General features: G+C 41.3%; 1 protein-coding gene across 1 annotated transcript in view; it reads left to right on the top strand.

Annotated features, from left to right (window-relative positions):
* Nucleotides 1-15,716, top strand: part of LOC122564270 (collagen alpha-6(VI) chain-like) — a 141,809-nt gene extending 126,093 nt beyond the window's left edge. The window contains exons 32-40 of the mRNA XM_087978571.1: nucleotides 2,340-2,375; nucleotides 2,467-2,503; nucleotides 3,166-3,180; nucleotides 3,695-4,188; nucleotides 9,318-9,417; nucleotides 9,611-10,285; nucleotides 11,073-11,175; nucleotides 11,290-11,402; nucleotides 14,892-15,716. Of these exons, the coding sequence (XP_087834697.1) occupies nucleotides 2,340-2,375; nucleotides 2,467-2,503; nucleotides 3,166-3,180; nucleotides 3,695-4,188; nucleotides 9,318-9,417; nucleotides 9,611-10,285; nucleotides 11,073-11,175; nucleotides 11,290-11,402; nucleotides 14,892-15,064 (1,746 nt within the window). The 3' untranslated portion in view covers nucleotides 15,065-15,716. The remainder of the gene's footprint in view (nucleotides 1-2,339; nucleotides 2,376-2,466; nucleotides 2,504-3,165; nucleotides 3,181-3,694; nucleotides 4,189-9,317; nucleotides 9,418-9,610; nucleotides 10,286-11,072; nucleotides 11,176-11,289; nucleotides 11,403-14,891) is intronic.
* Nucleotides 15,717-20,436: the final 4,720 nt, after the last annotated feature.

The following is a 20,436-nucleotide window of genomic DNA, read 5'->3' on the forward strand; positions in this document are numbered from 1 at the left end:
CCCTGAAGAATTTCATTGTAGGGTTACAGAGCATAACAGGCTGAATGCAACTTTAGTGACATTGAAATGCTGGAAAACAGGCTTGTCATAACTGCCACAATTAGCCACAGAGAAAATATTCTGCCAGCTAATGAATAGAGTCATCAAATTAATAGCAGGGGACAGAGAGGATTTTTTTTGTTGCATACTGTGGTCATGGGGCAATCGTCTATAAAATCCTTTATTAAACATCTTCACTCATTTGAATTCGTAGAAATTTAGCATTGTGGAAATCTTACTGAATGAGTTCATGAGAGATTATCTTGATAAAATAGCATCTGAGAAATCTTCACACAGTGAACTGGCAGCAGCAACGTTTATACAGTCTCAGTGTGAGAGAGTTAACATAATGCCAACAGCACCAGTTTTTCTTGAGGCCAACCTTGCCAATTGTTAGCAGAGAGATTTATTTTGCTGGGGTCTGTCTGATCATTTCATGAGCAGTGGTGTCATTTGAAACTTACTCCAAGCTTGAAATAATGCTTAAGCCCTGATGAGAGGGAATATGCATTCCAACATGAGCAACAACTTATATTTTTGTTTGCTTTTAATGTAACAACACCCCAAGATGCTTCACTGGTACAGTACTATATATATATTACAATAAGCGCATAAGGAGATTTTTGATCAGATAATGATAAACTTGGTTAAAGAGGTAGGCTGTAAAGAATATCTTCAGTGAAGAAAGAATTCTGGAGTTTAGGCCATGTGTAACTGAAGGCACAGCTACCAAAGGTGGAGGATCTTAGCTAAACCACTGGGGCGGAATGGTGGCTCAGTGGTTAGCACTGTTGCCTCACAGCACCAGGGTCCCAGGTTCGATTCTAGCCTTGGGCGACTGTCTGTGTGGAGTTTGCACGTTCTCCCCGTGTCTGCGTGGGTTTCCTCCGGGTGCTCCGGTTTCCTCCCACAGTCCAAAGATGTGCAGGTCAGGTGAATTGGCCATGCTAAATTGCCCATAGTGTTAGGTGCATTAGTCAGAGGGGAAATGGGTCTGGGTAGGTTACTCTTCGGAGGGTAGGTGTGGACTGGTTGGGCCGAAGGGCCTGTTTCCACATTGTAGGGAATCTAATCTAATCTAATTTGAAATTAGTGAAGGTAGCTCAGAAGGTTGTAGGGTGAAATTCCAGAGATAGGGTGGAGTAAGATCTCAGATGGATATAAAAGGAAGGATGACAGTTTTAAAACTGAGATGGTGTTTCAGTTGAAGCTTCTGCCTGCCATTCTTAAAGGACTTCTGACTCATCCCAACTTTACTAAATTCCAGGCCACTGTATTCAGTGTATAGAGGAACCTTGTGCTGTGTGAGTTGTGAATAAAACAATGACTGAAAAGTGTGTTGCTGGAAAAGCGCAGCAGGTCAGGCAGCATTGACGTTGATTCTCCTGCTCCTTGGATGCTGCCTGACCTGCTGCACTTTTCCAGCAACACATTTTTCAGCTCAGATCTCCAGCATCTGCAGTCTTCACTTTCTCCTAAATGAAACAATGACTGTATGATAAGCTCGCCCTAACTCTCAACCTCAAAGCTTGCTTTCTATGAGGTCTCCCAATTTGGAGCATTCTTCAATCACAACTGTCCACATTGATTATGTATGGAATGAGCTGCCAGAGGAAGTGGTGAAGTTGGTCCAATTATAGCATTTAAAGGCATCTGGATATGAATAGGCAAGGCTTAGATGGATATGGGCCAAATGCTGGCAAATGGGACAAGATTCTGGTCTCCCTCCTATTGAATGATGTTGTGAAACTTGAAAGGGTTCAGAAAAGGTTTACAAGGACGTTGCCAGGTTTGGAGGATTTGAGCTATAGGGAGAGGTTGAACAGGCTGGGGCTGTTTTCCCTGGAGTGTCGGAGGCTGAGGGGTGACCTTATAGAGGTTTATAGAATCATGAGGGACATGGATAGGAAAAATAGACAAAGTCTTTTCCCTGGTGTGGGAGAGTCCAGAACTAGAAGGCATAGGTTTAGGGTGAGAGGGGTAAGTTATAAAAGAGACCTAAGGGGCAACTTGTTCATGCAGAGAGTGGTATGTGTATGGAATGAGCTGCCAGAGGAAGTAGTGGAGGCTAATATGATTGCAAAATTTCAAAGGCATCTGGATGGGTATACGAATTGGAAGGGTTTGGAGGGATATTGGCCGGGTGCTGGCAGGTGGGAATAGATTGGGTTGGGATATCTGGTTGGCATGGACAAGTTGGACCCAAGGATCTGTTTCCGTGCTGTACATTTCTATGACTCGATGTGAAATCGCAATCCGCAAAACTGCTGAGGATTTTTCCATTTGCTTTGTCATTTCAGGGTTTCAAAGGGCCACCAGGGATCGTACCTATGAAAGTAAGTTATATCTGTGCATATGGTGATTTCATATCAACATAGAATTTAACATTAGTGACTAGAACTTGAATTCTCCGTTTTTGTTTTGCAGCCATGTGAACTTGTGTCATATGTTAGAGAAAAATGTTGTAAGTAGTTTGTTTCATCATTAAGTCACAATGATTTCCTCCACAACAGTTAGTTTTAATATGTTCTTGTAGCACATGATGATAACCATGACAATGATATCTGTGGAAGATGTACAGAACAATTAGTACATTGGAATTTGAGACTGCAAAACATTATTTGGACTGGTAAGCAATCTCATGGTTAAGCAGTTTCTGCAAATGACTTGTGTCCCCTCGAAGCAGACTTGCAGATGGGCAAACTCCCAAATGATCAATCTTCCCATTGACTAATTGTCCTATATGCCACCAAGGAGCAATGCTGCACATGGCTAAAGTCTCAGATGATCAAATTCCTCAGACTTAACTGAAGTTTCGAAAACCAAATTCCCAGTAGTCTGAACATTTATTTTGTAACTGATGCCTTAGAAGACATCCTTTAATTTATTTCATTGCATATGTCTCACAGATAAAATCTTAGCCTGTGCACCTATTGCTTACCTTATTAACAAAATGTTTGCTCTGTGAGTTATACTGCAAAGCACTGCGCTGGAGACAACCTTTCTTATAAAAACAAGCAATGTGACATGTCGTAAAGTTGGCAAAATGTACCTCTACACTCTTACATAATTTTTAAACTTTTGTGTCTATATTTATAATTCTTTTCCCTTCTTTTCAATTTTTAGCCTGTTGTTCATCAGGTCAGTATTTTTTCTTCATTTATGATTATTTATAATACTTATCGGTGTTAGCAGTCCCACACTTTCAGCATTGTCACAATTTAGTCAGCAGATTGTGGGTTCAAATCCCACTCTAGGGACAAGAGCACATGGTGCAGCACCGAGGGAAGGCTGTTTTGTCAGAGGTGTCATCATGTGAAACAGACATTAAGCCAAGACTCCACATGGCCTCAGAATTGCATATAGAAAAAAACTCCAAATGATATTATTTCCAGATGGGCAAGGGAGTTTTCCCTAGTATCTTGGCCATTATTTATCAACAGGCATCACAAAAAAAATCCTTAGGTCAATTTCACATTCCTACTTGTTGGAGCATGCTGTGTGTGAATTAGGTCCTGTGTTTTCTACAGGTACAAAGGTGACTACACTTCAAAAGTATGTAATTGGGTGTAGAATCTTGGTTATGAATGGTGTCACATAAATCTTTCCTTTTTTAATCTTAATTTTTATTTGCCAGTTGTTTGACCTGTTTCAGGAGGAATGGAATGTCCTGTATATCCAACTGAGCTGGTGTTCGCTGTGGACATGTCTTCAGATATCACACCAACCATATTTAATCGAATGAAGACAATGGTCATTAACTTTGTGCAGGATCTTAAAATCACTGAAAGTAACTGTCCAACGGGAGCCCGTGTGGCGATCCTTACTTACAGTTCCTCGGCAAAAACATTCATCCGATTTTCAGACTTCAGAAGCAAGCAAAAACTTCTAGAAGAGCTACAGAATTTAGCTTACGAGAGATCGAGCAGCAGGCGGAATGTAGGGACTGCAATGAGGTTTGCTGCAAAAAATACTTTCAAGCGCGTTCGCAGTGGTGTTCTTGGCAGGAAAGTGGCAGTATTTATTACTAACGGCTCATCTCGTGAAATCTCAGAGGTGGCGACTGCTGCCCTGGAGTTCAGTGCCTTGGATATCACTCCAGTTGTCATTTCTTTTGGTAATGTCCCTGAAATTCAACGTGCCTTTGAGGTAAGAGAACTATCTGTCTCATTATTTTTAAAATGTTTCACTTATATGCACTTCTGTCAACTTACCTTGTTGTGAATTTCTATGTCCGCATTAGTAATATGAACCTTGTGTTGCAAGTTTTTGTCACCTGCAGATGGAGGCTGTATAGCTCCACAACATATGACAAAGTATAACCACAGCATGACATATTTACGAGGCAGTTTCAATATAAATTGGGATGTAACAATTTATAACAGCTTAAAACTGGTGATAAATTCTAAAGCTGAGATTTTCGACCTTCATGCCGAAATATGGGGTGGTGAGCATTTTCAGTAATGATGGACTCTCTCCCTCCACAATGAGAGAACTTGGTGAATTGAGCTCCAACCAACTTGTTAAGAGCTGACTGATGATCGTCTCAATAAGTCACAGGTCCACATAGAATCATACAGCATAGAAACAGACCCTTCAGTCCAACCAGTCCACTTACCACCCAATGCCTGGAGGAAGAATGCCTCATCTTATGCCTTGGGAACCTCCAACCCCGTCGCATCAATGTAGATTTCATCAGTTTCCTCATTTCCCCTCTTCCCCACCTTATCCCAGTTCCAACCTTCCAGCTCAGCACGGCCCTCATGACCTGTCCCACCTGTCCATTTTCCTTCCCACCTATCTGCACCACTCTCCCCTCCGACCTATCATCATTACCCTCAACTCCATCCACCTATTGCACTCTCAGCTACCTTCGCCCCAGCCCCACCCCCCATCCCATTTATCTCTCCACCCCGAGGCTCCCAGCCGCATTCTTGATGAAAGGCTTTTGCCCAAAACGTCGATTTTCCTGCTCCTCGGATGCTGCCTGACCTGTGCTTTTCCAGCACCACACTCTCGACTCTAATCTCCAGCATCTGCAGTCCTCACTTTCGCCTATAATCCTAAACTAAACTAGTCCCACCTGCCTGCTCCTGACCCATATCCCTCCAAACCTTTCTTATTCATGTACTTACCCAAATGTCTTTTAAACATTGACTCCCACCGTCAAAGAAGCTGTCAACCAATCAAAGGTCGGCAGCTTCTGCATCTTAAAGATTGTTGCTTGATGCTTGGACATAATGAGATCAAGGAGAAGTTTTAGATCCTTTTTCTTTTGTATCTCATGAGGTGGATGTCGTGGAGGTGAGGGACGAGTGGTCAGCAATCAGTAACCATTACATTTCCCCCATCCCTGCCCCAAACGGCCCCAGACTGAGGTAAATGCCAATCAGGTCATCTGCGTGGTTCTTAATCGACCATTTTCGGGCTTTGCTTGGAGCGAGTTGAGAGGGACTCCACTAAAACATCTCTCCCAGTATGTCACAACTGTAGTGGGGAAATGAAAAAGAATATCACTGCAAGGCCAATTATTTGCCCTTCTTACAATTTGTGCTGTATATCTTTGACATAGTGACTAAATGAATTAAACTCCATTTTTATTTATCTCTTGCTTCACATGAAAACAACATTGTTCAAGTCCCTTGGTATAATACAACAGGAGATTGACTAGTACTTTCATACTTTGTCACTTAAAATACAAAAGGTGTACCTAAAGGGGGAGGGTACTTCATCAATAGCACTTCGGCTTAAAATGGTAATTTGATGTTCAACATTGTATTTTCCCCTAAGTAACTTCCTCACTTGTTTGGATTGTTCTGTTATGTCATTGAAGGAGCGAAACTCATTTGTTCTGAGCAGTTCCATTTTTCAGTAAAAAGATGAAGAGCCCATTGAAAGCAATACAGTGTGTTATTTAGGTTGTAGAGTATGATTGACTGAGCACAGCAGTCCAGCAGGAAAGGGAGGGAATGGTGTCGTGGGGTGCCCTCATGCAAGTAAAAGTTACTTAGGTTCTTGGATTCTTTGTGTTCATCGAATCATCAAATTGTTACAGGCCAGAAGGAGACCATTCGGTCCGTTGTGTCCAAGCCAGCTCTCTGTATGAACCTCTTACTGAGTGCCATTCTTCTGTTGTCAGTCTGTAACCCTGCACATTGACCCTTTGCAGATTATCATCTATTTCTCATTTGAATGCCTTGATGGAACTGTCTCCATCATTGTCAGGCGGTACACTCCAGCTTAACTAGTCATTGCATGAAAAATGTTTTCCTCCATCATTTTTACTGCTTTTATCAATTATTTTAAATCTATCCCCTCTTGTTCTCAATCAGTTCCTGAGTGGGAATATTTTCTCTCTATTCACCCTACCTAGATGTCTCCTGATTATAAATACTTCAAACAGACCTTGTTTGAGCCTTCCTTTCTACAAGAAAAATAGTCCTAGCTTTTCCAATGCATCATCTTAACTGAAGTTATTCATTGAACCATTCTCATGACCCTCTTTTTCAATGTATTCAATTCCTTCCTAAAGTGGGAACTCCGATTTGGATGCAATACTGCAGCTGTGGCCAGACTAAATACTTATATCCATTCCACATTACCTCCTTACACTTATATTCAATGACTCTACTAATAAAGACTCTGATAATGTACATTTCATTAACTACGCTCTCAACTGTGCTGTATGCTTTAATAACTTATGCACCTAGGTCCTTTAGTTCTTGCACCCCTTTTTGAATTCTGCCCTTTTAAATTTTCTCTCTATATTTTTATCAAAATGTATCACCTCAGACTTGTCGGTATTAAACTTTGTCTGGCAACTCTACCTGATTATGATAAAACAAAGATCTGCAGATGCTGGGACTCTGAAACAAAAGCAGAACTTGCTGGAGAAACTCAGCAGGTCTGGCAGCATCTGCAGGGAGAAAGTGGAGTTAACATTTCGGGTCCAGTGACCCGTCTTTATAACGTTCTGATGATGATGCCAGACCTGCTGAGTTTCTCCAGCAATTTCTGTTTTTACTCCACTTTTAAAAATATCTTTCTGAAGTTCTACATCATTCTCCTCACAATACTTCTAAATTTCTTATCAAATTTTTAAGTTGTACCCTATACAACCAGATCTAGGTTATTAACATGTATGAGGATCCTAGCACTGACTCCTGGGGGACTCCTGTACTAACTTTTGCCCACTGTAGACAATATCCATTAACCATTACTCTTTAATTCCTGTTACTCGGCAGTTTTGTCTCTCATGTTGCTACTGTACTTTTCATTCTATGACGTTCAGCTTTGCTCTCGAATCTGCTGAGTGGTATTATATCAAATGCCTTCTGGAAGTCTATCTATACCAGATCAATAGCATTTCCCAGTTCAACCTTCTCTGTCAGATTAGATTAGATTACTTACAGTGTGGAAACAGGCCCTTCGGCCCAACAAGTCCACACCGCCCCGCCGAAGCGCAACCCACCCATACCTCTACATTTACCCCTTACCTAACACTACGGGCAATTTAGCATGGCCAATTCACCTAACCTGCACATCTTTGGACTGTGGGAGGAAACCGGAGCACCCGGAGGAAACCCACGCAGACACGGGGAGAACGTGCAAACTCCACACAGTCAGTCGCCTGAGGCGGGAATCGAACCCGTGTCTCTAGCGCTGTGAGGCAGCAGTGCTAACCACTGTGCCACCGTGCCGCCCACCGTGTCACCTCTTCAAAAATACCAGCAACTTAGCTAAACACTATTTTCCTATTAGAAAACCATGCAGGCTGTCCTTAATTCACCCACAGTTGTCTCTGTGACTGTTAATTTTGTCTTCGTTACTATTTCTAGAAGTTTCCCAAAGTTCTTCAAAGGTAAACTGACTTCTTTGTAGTTGCTTTGCTTATTCTTACACCTTTTGTTTGAACAAGAGCGTAGTGTTTGAGCATTTCTAGACCTTTGTCAACACATCTGAGATTAATAAAAATTGAAAAACTTTGATAAAAGGAAAAGTGTGTTTATGACAGATGTTAGCTGGAAAATACAATTTTAAAATCAGGCTGAATAACGAAGAGCAGCGGTGACAAAGAGAAACAATGTAGAATATGAAATGAGACCGGCAGATAACATTAAGAGGGAATACCAAATTATTCTGTAGGTATAGATGTGAAAAGGTGTCTCTAATAAGGAAAAAGACTTTATCCAGGTCATGGTAAAGGAGGAGGAAACTCAGTCATTGGAAGGGTTTATAATCCGAAGATCTGGAAGTGCTTCTGCAGTTTCCACTCCCACTTCCATCTGGATCCTTGGATGCACCTCAATCAGTCCTGGTTCCTTATCATCTCTTAGTGCAGACTGCCTACCTAATATCTCCTCCTTATCAGTTACAAACTTTTGGTCTGGTCAAGTGTATATGTTTAGAAAACTGAGAGGTGATTTATTGAATCATTTATGTTGAGGGAATTGACACAGGTATGTTTCCTCGTGTGTAGCTCTAAGGGATGCACCTTTAGAAGTGAGGGGTTTCCCTTTTAAGATGACTATCAGGATAATTTTTCCCTCTGAGGTTTCTTGCTCTGTGGAATTCTTTCTCTTTCCTAAGGAACACTGGAGGCAGGGGATTCCAATATTTTTATGACTCTGTTAGAAAAGTTCACAATTGATAAGGTTGTCAAAAATAAGAGGAGATAAATCAAATCAACCATGTTCTTAACAAACAGCAGAATAGATTCACTATGTTGATGGGTGTATTCCTGCCCCTTGTGTAACCTTCCTATCTGCGTGTTGGCTTCCATATTTCTTTTATTGTATGATTGGACACATTTCAGAAGTACTTTGTTAGCTGTAAAATGCCTTAGGACATCTTGATTTAGACTGTGTAAGTTGCCATATAAATCAAGCATTCCTTTCCATTATAACAGCTGCAAGCTTGATACTCACGCAAAAACTAGAGTGTTGTTTTTTTCACGTATATGTGTGTGTATATAAATTTCTCATGGAAGTGGAGAAAAACAAATATTAACGCTGCTGTGAAAGAAACGAGACAATTCTATGTTCTAATGTATTGAAATTAAATATATGCATCTGACATTTCTGCCTGCAGTGCTTCGAGGAAATATCTAATGACCTCACTTCCTCTCTTGACCCTTTAAATTTAATTAACCCATTGGATAGGCAGCACTGGCCTCTAATCTAACTAAGCTGGACATTCAATATTGACAGCATTTTGAAATCCATTATCAAATTTTTGTAACTGAATTTGGAAATTTCCCTCCTTTTCCTCTGAAAAAGGTTGACGATACAAGAATGTTTCAAGTGGTTGTGTTGTCAAGACAACAGCAAGAAGCACAAGAACAGTTACGCAAAATCCGGTTATGTACTTTCTGTTTTGGTATGTATTTTAACTGTGTTCCCTTAATTTTGTAGATGAGAAATTGTCTACAAAAATGAAGTTAAAATGAAGCAGCAGCAAAATGGCTTTAATTAGTCGTGAAATTAAAGATATGTGCTAAACAGTGGATTTCTTGAAAAGAGTATTTTACATTTACAGCATTTCAACTTTGGGCTTTAATTTTCCTTCACAGATAGGTGTGAACCAAATACCCAGTGTCAACAGGCCATCTCTCCACCTCCGATCCCCATCCAGATGGACATTGCTTTTATTGTTGACAGCTCACGCAATCTGAGAATGATGGACTTTGAGAGAATAAAGGACTTCGTCAGCTCAATGCTCGACACTTTTATGATCTCCAGAAACCCAAAGACTTTGGATAATCGTGCCAGGGTAGCCCTTGTCCAGTATTCACCAGCAGGTTACCTGCCCAGAACTGGCCAGATGCCAGTCAAACTGGAGTTTGGTTTCTTGAGCTATGGCACCAAAAGCATGATGAAGAGATATATAGAGAATTCATTTAAAAAGTTAGAAGGTTCTTCATGGACTGGCCATGCCATTGAATGGACGCTCAATAACATTTTCTTAAGCGCTCCAAATCCACGACGACATAAGGTGATATTTTTAATACTTGCAGGAGAAACCAATGTCTTTGACATAGAGAAGCTAAGGGCTGTGTCATTACAAGCTAAGTGTAGAGGTTTTGTGATCTTTGCATTCTTCCTTGGAAAGGATGCCCCCAGAACTAATCTGCAGGAGCTTGTTAGTGCTCCTTCCGATCAACATTTAATTCACCTGGATCCTCTGTTGAATCATGAAATGGTATACGTCCAGAAGTTTGTACGAGCCTTTCTGAAAAGTCTCACACGTAAGTTATGCATGATTTAAAAAGTGGCGACATATGCGTAAATATCCTTTATAGAAAATATTCTCCAGAGAAAATATTCAGTTTTCTAACATAAACTAGATTATATAAAAAAAACTTTAATTAATTAAGTGCTTTTCAAAACTTCAAGATGCACCAAAAAATTTTCTTTGGCTATATAACCTGCTGGATATTGCAAATGCTATATTTTCCTTTAAAGCCACCATAGAGACCATCTGCTAAAAGGACTGGGGAAGCCCAACATTCTGCTGACTGTATTGTGTCATGGCTCAGTTGATAGTACACACTCCCTTGAGCCTCCCACTCCAGAGATTTATTTACAGGGGGAATGGTATATTGTTAGAAGTAATGTCTTTAGAATACAAAATTAAGCCACACCCTAGGTTGAAAATATCCCAGGGCACGATTTGGTGTCCTAGTGTCCTGGCCAGAGTTAACCCATCAACAAATACTACCAATCTTTGTGCTGTCACATTGCTGTTTTAGAACCTCACTGTGCACAAACTGGTGTTTCTGACAATTCAGTACACTTCGGAATACCTTGGCTGTGTTATGTATGGCTATATCCTGAGATTGTGAAAGGTACTATTTAAATTAAATCGAGATAGATAAGACCATCACATTTGAAAACTGAAAAATAAATTACTGAATGAAATTTATTGAACTTAATGAAATCATTACTGCTGGTTCTTGATGCATGCAGAAATAATGTTTGGCAGCTTTGAAGTGTGTGGACCATGGTGATTTAATTACAATTTATATTTTGCAGTTAGAATCAACAGATACCCATATCCAGCTTTACAGAGAGAATGTCAGAGAGCAGCACTAGTTCGGTCTAGGCCAGAAGTAACACCACAACCTTTAGAAGGAGCGTATGTTTTCATTTGCAACACCTTTTTGGACACACTTGATTATATTTTCAATAAATCTTCAGTACTTTTTCATTGATTTATGTGCATATGATTTAACTTACGGTTCTTTTGCAGTGCAAGTGTAGGGGGACCAGAAACCATACAACCTGTAGAGGAGGAAGAATTTGAAGAAGGGATAGAATTCCCAGGAGGAGCAGAAGCTGAGAGTACAACAGACATGATTTATGGTAGGCGTGATGGGACATTGCTGCACAGTGCTTTAAAAAAAGAATTAAATCCATTTACTTTGCATGATTTTGTGTACACGGTCCTGAAATTAGAATCATACATTAAAGCAGTTTTACTTGCGTGAGTATCCCAATTACTGGAAGTTAATGTGTAAGACTTTTCCATTCTGGCGTTTATCATCCGTTGAATGGATGTGTGAATGTGATGAGCTTCCGGATCCATGATTCCCCGTCATCGTGAATAGTCATTTAGATCTATACCCAAGTGAATGGGGAGCCTCCCTCACAAAGGAGGTCATGATTACTTCCATTATACTGCCATTAATTCCCTTATGCTGAGCTTCCTTCAAGTATATGTGAATGTTCTGACTAAAGTCATCTTGATTCTAAAGAATCATTTCATTTCATTTTTCAAATCAGAAGGGCATAGTTTCAAGGCTTACAACAGGGATTGGAGAACAACATCTGATTTTCAGTCAAATGCTGGGGTGTGCTACACTGTTGGAGGATTTGTCTTTTGAATGGGATATTAAATTGAGAGCCTGTCCACCCTCTCATGTGGAAATAGATAATCATGTGACATTATTTTGAAGAGGCGCAGGAACCTTTCCTCCAGAGTTTTGTCCAGAATTTATCCCTCTCCCAACACCTCCAAGAGATGCTCACTGCTGTTGTTGGGACTTGCTGTTCACAAATTGACTACCTTGTTTCCTTACAACAAAGTTACTGCACCTCAAAGAAATTCATTTTGGGATGAATTTGGGCTGGAAACATTTTGGGATCCCTTGAAATCGTGAAAGGTGCAATACAAATGTACATTTTTCTCTTCAAACCAAACAAAACGTTTGTTAAATTTGATCATTTTTTTCTCTTGTTTTGGAGACAATGGATATGGGTGAGATCTTTAAATGAATATTTCTCATCTGTATTCAGAGAGGAGAAAGATGTTTTAGCCGAGGATTTCAGTTGGGATGGTGAGGTCATAGAACATGTTAAGAGGAGGTATTGAATGTTTTAGTGAACATAAATGTGCATACATCTCCAGGGCCTGATGAGATGTTTCCCAGCCTGCTATGGGAGCCAAGGGAGGGGATTGCTGTGGCCCAGGCTGAAATATTTAATAGTTCGCTGGCCACAGCAGAGAACAGCTAATGTGGTTCCTTTGTTGAAGAAATACGCCAGGTCATTACAGACCAGTTAATCTGATGTCAGTGGTAGGAATTATTGGAAAATGTTTTGAAAGACAAGATTAATCATTACTTGAATAGGCAGGGGTTGATTAGGGATGGTCAGCATGGGTTTGTTAAAGGGAGATCCTATCTGCCTAATTTAATTGAGTTACTTCAAAGGCTGATGAAATATATTGAGGGCAGTGCAGTTGATATAGTTTACATGGACTGCACTCAGGTCTTTGACGAGATCCCACATGGAAGGCTGGTCTAATAGGTAAGAGCCCATGAGATCCGATGCAAGTTGGCAAACTGGATCCAAAACCAGCTTACAAATGGAGGCAAAAGAAATAGTAAATGGTTATTTTTGTAATTGTAAATCTGTGACCAGTGGTGAACTATGGGGTTCAGTGCTGGGTTCCTTGCTGTTTGTTATTTGTGTTAATGACTCAGATGTGAATATAGAAGGTATAATCAGTAAGTTTGCAAATGATACACAAGTTGGTGATGTTGTTGATGGTCTCAGGCTACAGTCTGATATTGATTAGTTGGTTAAATTGAGCAGAGCAATGGCAGGTGGAATTTAATCCTGATAATTGTGAGGTAATGCATTTTTGCATGTCTAATAATAGGACACACAATGAATGGTAGGTGTCTAAGTAGTACTGAGAAACAAATGGACTGCCATGTACCTGCCCATAGATCCCTGAAGGTATTAGCACAAGTAGACAAGGTGGTGAAGAAGGCATACAGAATGGGGCATAGAACATAGGAGCAAGGAAGTCTTGTTACAACTTTATAAAACATTGGTTAGGTCACACTGTGCGCAGTTCTTGTCGCTACACTTTCTGAAGAAGGTGATTGCACTGGAAAGGGTGCAGAGGAGATTCCTGAGATGTTGCCTGGGATGAAAAGTCTCCATTATGAGGAGAGACTGGATAGGCTGGGTTAGTTTTCCTTGGAGCAGAGGAAGCTGAAGGGGATGTGATTGAGGTTTACAAAATAAAGGAAGATATAGACAAAGTAGATTGTGAGAATCTCTTCCTCATGGCAGATGTGCCTAAGACCAGAGAGCAAGTGGCTTAGAGGAGATCTGAGACAGAACTTTTGTACCCAGAGATAGTAGAAATATGGGGTGAGGCAGATATTCTTGCAACGTTTAAGAAGCATCTGGATGAGTGCTTATAAATGCCAGGGCGTAATAGGCTATTGACCAGGTAAATGGCATTCATGTAGTTGGTGTTTGTTATTTGGCATAAACATGGTGGGCCGAAGAGCCTGTTTCTACATGATGTGACTAAATGACTCTAATACTGCCAAGCAACCTCTCGGATACTGAAAATGAATTTTTACAGTTGTGAAGTATCATTCCTTCCTATTTTACTTAAAGTTGGGGATGTTTAACTTTATCATATTAATCATTATTTTTATTTATTTATTTTAATTCCACCTTTATCTCTTATTATTTAATTTGCCATTTATGATATAATCATGAATTTGTGGGCGGCATGGTGGCCCAGTGGTTAGCACTGCTGCCTCACAGCGCCAGAGACCCGGGTTCAATTCCCGCCTCAGGCAACTGACTGTGTGGAGTTTGCACGTTCTCCCCGTGTCTGCGAGGGTTTCCTCCGGGTGCTCCGGTTTCCTCCCACAGTCCAAAGATGTGCAGGGCCAGGTGAATTGACCATACTAAATTGCCCGTAGTGTTAGGTAAGGGGTAAATGTAGGGGTATGGGTGGGTTGCGCTTCGGCGGGTCGGTGTGAACTTGTTGGGCCGAAGGGCCTGTTTCCACACTGTAATGTAATCTAATCTAATCTAAAAAATCTAATCTAAATATTTTTGCTTATACTTCCTGCTTTAGCTTACAGGTCCCTTTCATCAGGTTTATACGGGTCTCTGATCACTTTATTCAAAGCACTCTATTGTTTTGAATTACTGCATATTCCATTATGCCTTTTCCCCTGGGTAGGGGGAGGCGAGTCCAAAACTAGAAGACACAGGTTTAGGTTGAGAGGGGAAAGATTTGTGAGGGACCTAAGGGGCAACATTTTCACACAGAGGTTGGTACGTGTATGAAGTGAGCTGCCAGAGGAAGTGGTGGAGGCTGATATAATTACAATACTGCAGAAGCCAATAGAAAATCTGTGATGGAGTTCAGGAATCAGCCATGATCTTATTGAATGGGGTGGGGGGGGGGGGAGCAGACTCAAAGGGCCGAGTGGCTTGTTCCTTGTTGGTGCATTCGTTTGGCACAAATTCTGAGTCATTATAATGATTCACTCTTCCAGCATTGAATTTTGTTTTCTTGTTCTCTTCCAGACATGTGCTCGCTCGATCGAGATGGAGGGATCTGTCAGAATTATGCCGTGAAGTGGTACTTTGACCAAGAGCAGCAGGGCTGTCGACAGTTCTGGTACGGCGGATGCGGAGGAAACAAGAATCGGTTCGACACCCTGGAAGAATGTGAAGCCTCATGCCCCAGATCACGCTAGGAAATGCCACAGGACTAATCTTCAACAAGAATCAGATTTTGAAAATAAATATCTGGGAGATTACTTCATCATAATCAATAAACCCAAGAGCTCTGCGGACCTGGCCAGTGTATAGCTGAGCCAGATTTGGATTGTGCAAACATCTTATTTACAACTCGGCCTTTGGTAGAGGTTTGGCTCACCTGAGTTGCAGAGTGATAAGTCAGCCAGGAATTTCCAGACAACGATAACAAAGTACCTTTTGTCAAATGTCTGTTTGCTTAGAGCTTTAGCGAAGAAAGAAACATATTTGGCTGTAAAATCTTCAGTAATGTAATAGCCCATTATACTTACACTTGAAGTTCAAACATGAATAGTGGATATGTCTAGAAAGTTCAGGAAAGGTGGGTGGGGGGAAATCAGGTGAAGACGTTGAAAAAAAATCTACCAAACATTACATATATGCATATGCATTGTCATTTGTGCAGATATCACTGACTTGTTTATTAAAATCACACGTGTTATTATCATGGTACTCAAAATAATAGAGCAATGTCTTTTGTGTTCAACACTTGAAAAGCTACATGTTTCACCATGTAACTTGACCTGTGCCCTTTGTCACATGTTCTGTAGACAAGTGGAATCTGACATAGGATGATGAGAGGGCATTTGAGATAGGAAGGGTGGGTCTCATTTCATTGAAACAGGTATTTTGTAGGAGAAAGGTGAGAACTCTTAGATTTCTTTATTGTGTTTTCTGTCTCTAGTTCTGCTGCACATTTGTTCCAGCTGTGAAGATATTACGCTTTGACTTGAATATAAATAAACTTACAGTGGTGGACATGATCGATATGGGCTTCAGTAAGGCATTCAACAAGGTTCCTCATGGTAAACTGGTTAGCAAGGTTAGATCACATGGAACACAAGGAGAACTAGCCATTTGGATACAGAATTGGCTCAAAGGTAGAAGACAGAGGGTGGTGGTGGAGGGTTGTTTTTCAGGCTGGAGGCCTGTGACCAGTGGAGTGCCACAAAGGGTCAATGTTGGGTCCACTACTTTTCATCATTTACATTAATGATTCAGATGTGAACATAAGAGGTATAGTTAGTAAGTTTGCAGATGGCACCAAAGTTGGAAATGTAACGGACAGTAAAGAAGGTTACCTCAGATTACAATGGGATAGTCAGATGATCAGATGGGCCAATGGGCTGAGGAGTGGCCGATGGAGTTTAATTTAAATGAATGTGAGGTGCTGCATTTTGGTAAGGCAAATCAGGGCAGGATGTATGCACATAATGGTAAGGTCCTGGGGAGTGTTGCTGGACAAAGAGACCTTGGAGTTCATATTTTTCCTTGAAAGTGAAGTCGCAGGTAGATAAGATAGTGAAGAAGGCATTTTGTATGGTTTCCTTTATTGGTCAGAGCGTTGAGTATAGGAGCTAGGAGGTGATGTTGCAGCTGTACAGGACATTGGTTTGGTCACTTTTGGAATATTGTGTACAATTCTGGTCTCCTTCCTATCGAAAAGATGTTGTGAAACTTGAAAGGGTTCAGAAAAGATTTACAAGGATGTTACCAGGGTTGGAGGGTTTGAGCAAAAGGGAGAATCTGAATAACACGGAAATAGAAAAAACACACCGGATCATCAACGCCACACTCACAGGAATCCGATTCACGAGAGAAGAAGAAAAGGATAGCCAACTCCCATTCCTAGACGTGATGGTACAGAGAACACCGAACGGAGAATTCACTACAAGGGTGTACAGGAAAGCCACACACACAGACCAAGTCCTAAACTATGAAAGTAACCACCCCGACACACACAAACAAAGCTGCATCAGGACACTATTCAAAAGGGCCACAACACACTGCAGTACACCAGAACTGCAAAAAGAAAAAGAGGAACACCTATACAAGGTATTCGCCAAAAACGGATACCTGCGCAACTTCATCAACAGATGCCTAAGAGAAAGACCACGGAACGAGGACATGCCACAACCAAAAGGACTAGCCATACTACCATACATCAGGAGCATTTCAGAACTGACAGCCAGACTACTGCGACCCCTAGGACTCATAACGGCACACAAACCAACAGCCACGCTCAGACAACAACTCACCAGAACGAAGGACCCGATACCCAACATGAGCAAAACTAATGTAGTGTACAAAATAGCATGCAAGGACTGCATAAAACACTATATAGGACAAACAGGAAGACAGCTAACAATCCGCATACATGAACATCAACTAGCCACGAAACGACACGACCAGCTATCCTTAGTAGCCACACACGCAGACAACAAGCAACATGAATTCGACTGGGACAACACTACCATCATAGGGCAAGCCAGACAGAGAACAGCCAGGGAATTCCTAGAGGCATGGCATTCATCCACAAACTCCATCAACAAACACATCGACCTGGACCCAATATACCAACCACTACAGCGGACAGCTGAAACTGACAACCGGAAGCGGCAGGGATAGACCACTATAAACACCGGAGGAAACATCAAAGAAGCGCTTCGCAGGAGGCTCCCAAGCACTGATGATGTCGCCTAGCCAGGGGACGAAACGTTTGCAACAAAAACTTCCAGCTCGGCGAACAGAACCACAACAGAATCTGAATAGGCTGGAGCTGTTTTCCCTGCACCGTCAGAGGCTGAGCGGTGACCTTACAGAGGTTTATAAAATCATGAGGGGCATGCATTGGGTAAATAGACAAGGTGATTTCCCTGGGGTGAGGGAGTCCAGAACTAGAGGGCATAGGTTTCAGGTGAGAGGGAAAAGATGTAAAAGGGTCCTATGGGGCAATTATTTTACGCAGATGGTTGTGCGTGTATGGAATGACGTGCCAGAGGAAGTGATGGAAGCTGGTACAATTACAACATTTAATTTCCACACTGTAGGGAATCTAAAAAAAAGGCACCTGGATAGGTATATGAATAGGAAGGGTTTAGAGGGATATGGGCCAAGTGCTGGCAAATGGGACCAAATTAATTTAGGGTAACTGGTCGGTATGAATGAGTTGGACCAAAGGGTCTGTTTCAATGCCGTATATTTCTATGACTTTATAACTGCTGTTCCATTTATAATATATCTTTTCTGCAGATACCTCAACAGAATCTCTAAACTGTGTAGTTAAACTGCAACAATGATGTTGTAGCAATTTCCTGTTGGGTGCTTAGATATAATTCAAAGCCTGGTCACCAATGAAATGGCATTTTCAGAATATTTCAGAATGTTTCTATACCATTCAGGCTATGAATGATAAACAAATTTTAATCTGAAACAGGAGGCAGAATCTTCCAAGTTTCTGAACAAGGATGATAGGTCTATTCGTAAATTATGGTGAAAATGAAAAATAGATTAGATTCCAGATATCAAGTATAAGTATCCAATTTTTTAACAATCAGACAAGAATCTCACTGGTGAATAGTAATTTGCATTTATTAACAGCTCATTATTACATAATCGTGCCCCTTTTGTATGCAGTATTTTCTTAGGTAGATTTTTAAATTCTTTAATCCTTTAGTTCATTCATGGGATGAGGGTTTTGCTAGCTAGACAGAATGGCATTGATTGCCCATCTCTAATTGCCCAGAGGGCAGTTAAGAGTCAACCACATTGCTGTGGCTCTAGAGTCACACGTAGGGCAGACCAGGTAAGGATGGCCATTTCCTTCTCTAAAGGACATTAGGGAACCAGATGGGTTTGTCCCATATCAGTAGACTCTTAATTCCAGATTTTTTTTTGATTGAATTCAAATTCCACGATTTGCTGTGACGGGATTCAATCCCGGGTCTCTGGAATATTATCTGGGTCTCTGGATTAACAGTTCAGTGATAATACCACTAGGCCATTGCCTTCCCCCCTGCAGAGAAACTATATAACAATGGTTCCTGATATGAAAATTTGAGGGGTATCCTGCCTCTGCAACTCACTGACATCTTCTCCAGGTATCTGTCTTGCCCAGCCTTCACCTTCTGTTCATGGAGAATGACATTGGCAAAGCACTAACCTTACACCTTCATCAGGAGACACCTTAGATTCACTTTTGATACAGTTCATCACTTCATTACTACACTTTGGAATTCACTGACACTTTATATTCCAATGCTGCTGCTAGGTCACACTGCACACAGGGACAGACACATGAATAAGCTTCATCTGGGAGTTTTAACTTGCTGTCATTCACATAAAACTTACTCGGATGCTCAAAGCATTGTCTCCTTGCTCTTTACTGCAAACAGCTGGTCAACTTGCCATTCTTTGAGGAGAAAGTGAGGACTGCAGATGCTGGAGATCAGAGCTGAAAATGTGTTGCTGGAAAAGCGCAGCAGGTCAGGCAGCATCCAGGGAACAGGAGAATCGACTGAAGAAGGACTTATGCCCGAAACGTCGATTCTCCTGTTCCATGGATGCTGCCTGACCTGCTGCGCTTTTCCAGCAACACATTTTCAACTTGCCATTCTTGCCAGCAATAAACAGTCAAGGAAGATTATGGTCAATTAGGATCGAGTTCTTCATCAGTCAGGAAAGATGGTGAGGTGTCCCAAGTGAGTGAGTAGGAAGTGCAGATGACAGGAAGGCCTAGTAGTTTAGAGGAATGGAGATGGGTTAGAGCCATTGAGGCAAGATGCTGCATGTAATACTGAGAGGGGTAGACCATGAGCTTTGGTGGGAGGTGGGTCCAATGACAGAGTTAGAGCTTGAGGTAGCAGACTGAATTAGGTAAGGGGTAAATGTAGGGGTATGGGTGGGTTTCGCTTCGGCGGGTCGGTGTGGACTTGTTTGGCTGAAGGGCCTGTTTCCACACTGTAATCTAATCTAATCTAATCTAATCTAAACCTTTATTGACCTTTAGCACGTTCCTCCAAACTATGGACACTGCACTGCCTTGGGTGGCTAGTTCAGATCAGGCTGGCAGTGTTTGACATAGAGATCAATTGGTGCCAGTGGTGTTAATGCGTGATGTCCTGTTCCTGAGAAGCATTTCTCAACTGCTGAGTGCAAGATGGCATGGGAATGATACTGTGGAGACATGATGCACAGTTAATGAGGTGAACTGCTGAGAATTGTATGCAACAATTCACTCGAGATCATGGAGAGAAACCCTACACAACACTCTGTGAAATTGATGCTTAGCCAATATTTGATAAAATTCAGACCTTGAAATCAGTTCAAGATGTTGGCTGTAGATTGATATATGGAAGCAATTAAAAAGAAGGGACTTTGACATCAAAAACAGTAATTGCTGGAGAAACTCATCAGGTCTAGCAGCATCTGTGGAGAGAAAGTAGAGTCAACATTTTGGGTCCAGTGAACCTTCATCAGAACTGACTACAGATTTATTTTAGACTTTTTGAATACATTTGACATCAGAATG

This window comes from Chiloscyllium plagiosum, unplaced genomic scaffold (genome assembly GCF_037043375.1).
Source record: "Chiloscyllium plagiosum isolate Xiang-an unplaced genomic scaffold, Cpla_swu_hap1 HiC_scaffold_34, whole genome shotgun sequence".
Classification (NCBI taxonomy): Eukaryota; Metazoa; Chordata; class Chondrichthyes; order Orectolobiformes; family Hemiscylliidae; genus Chiloscyllium; species Chiloscyllium plagiosum.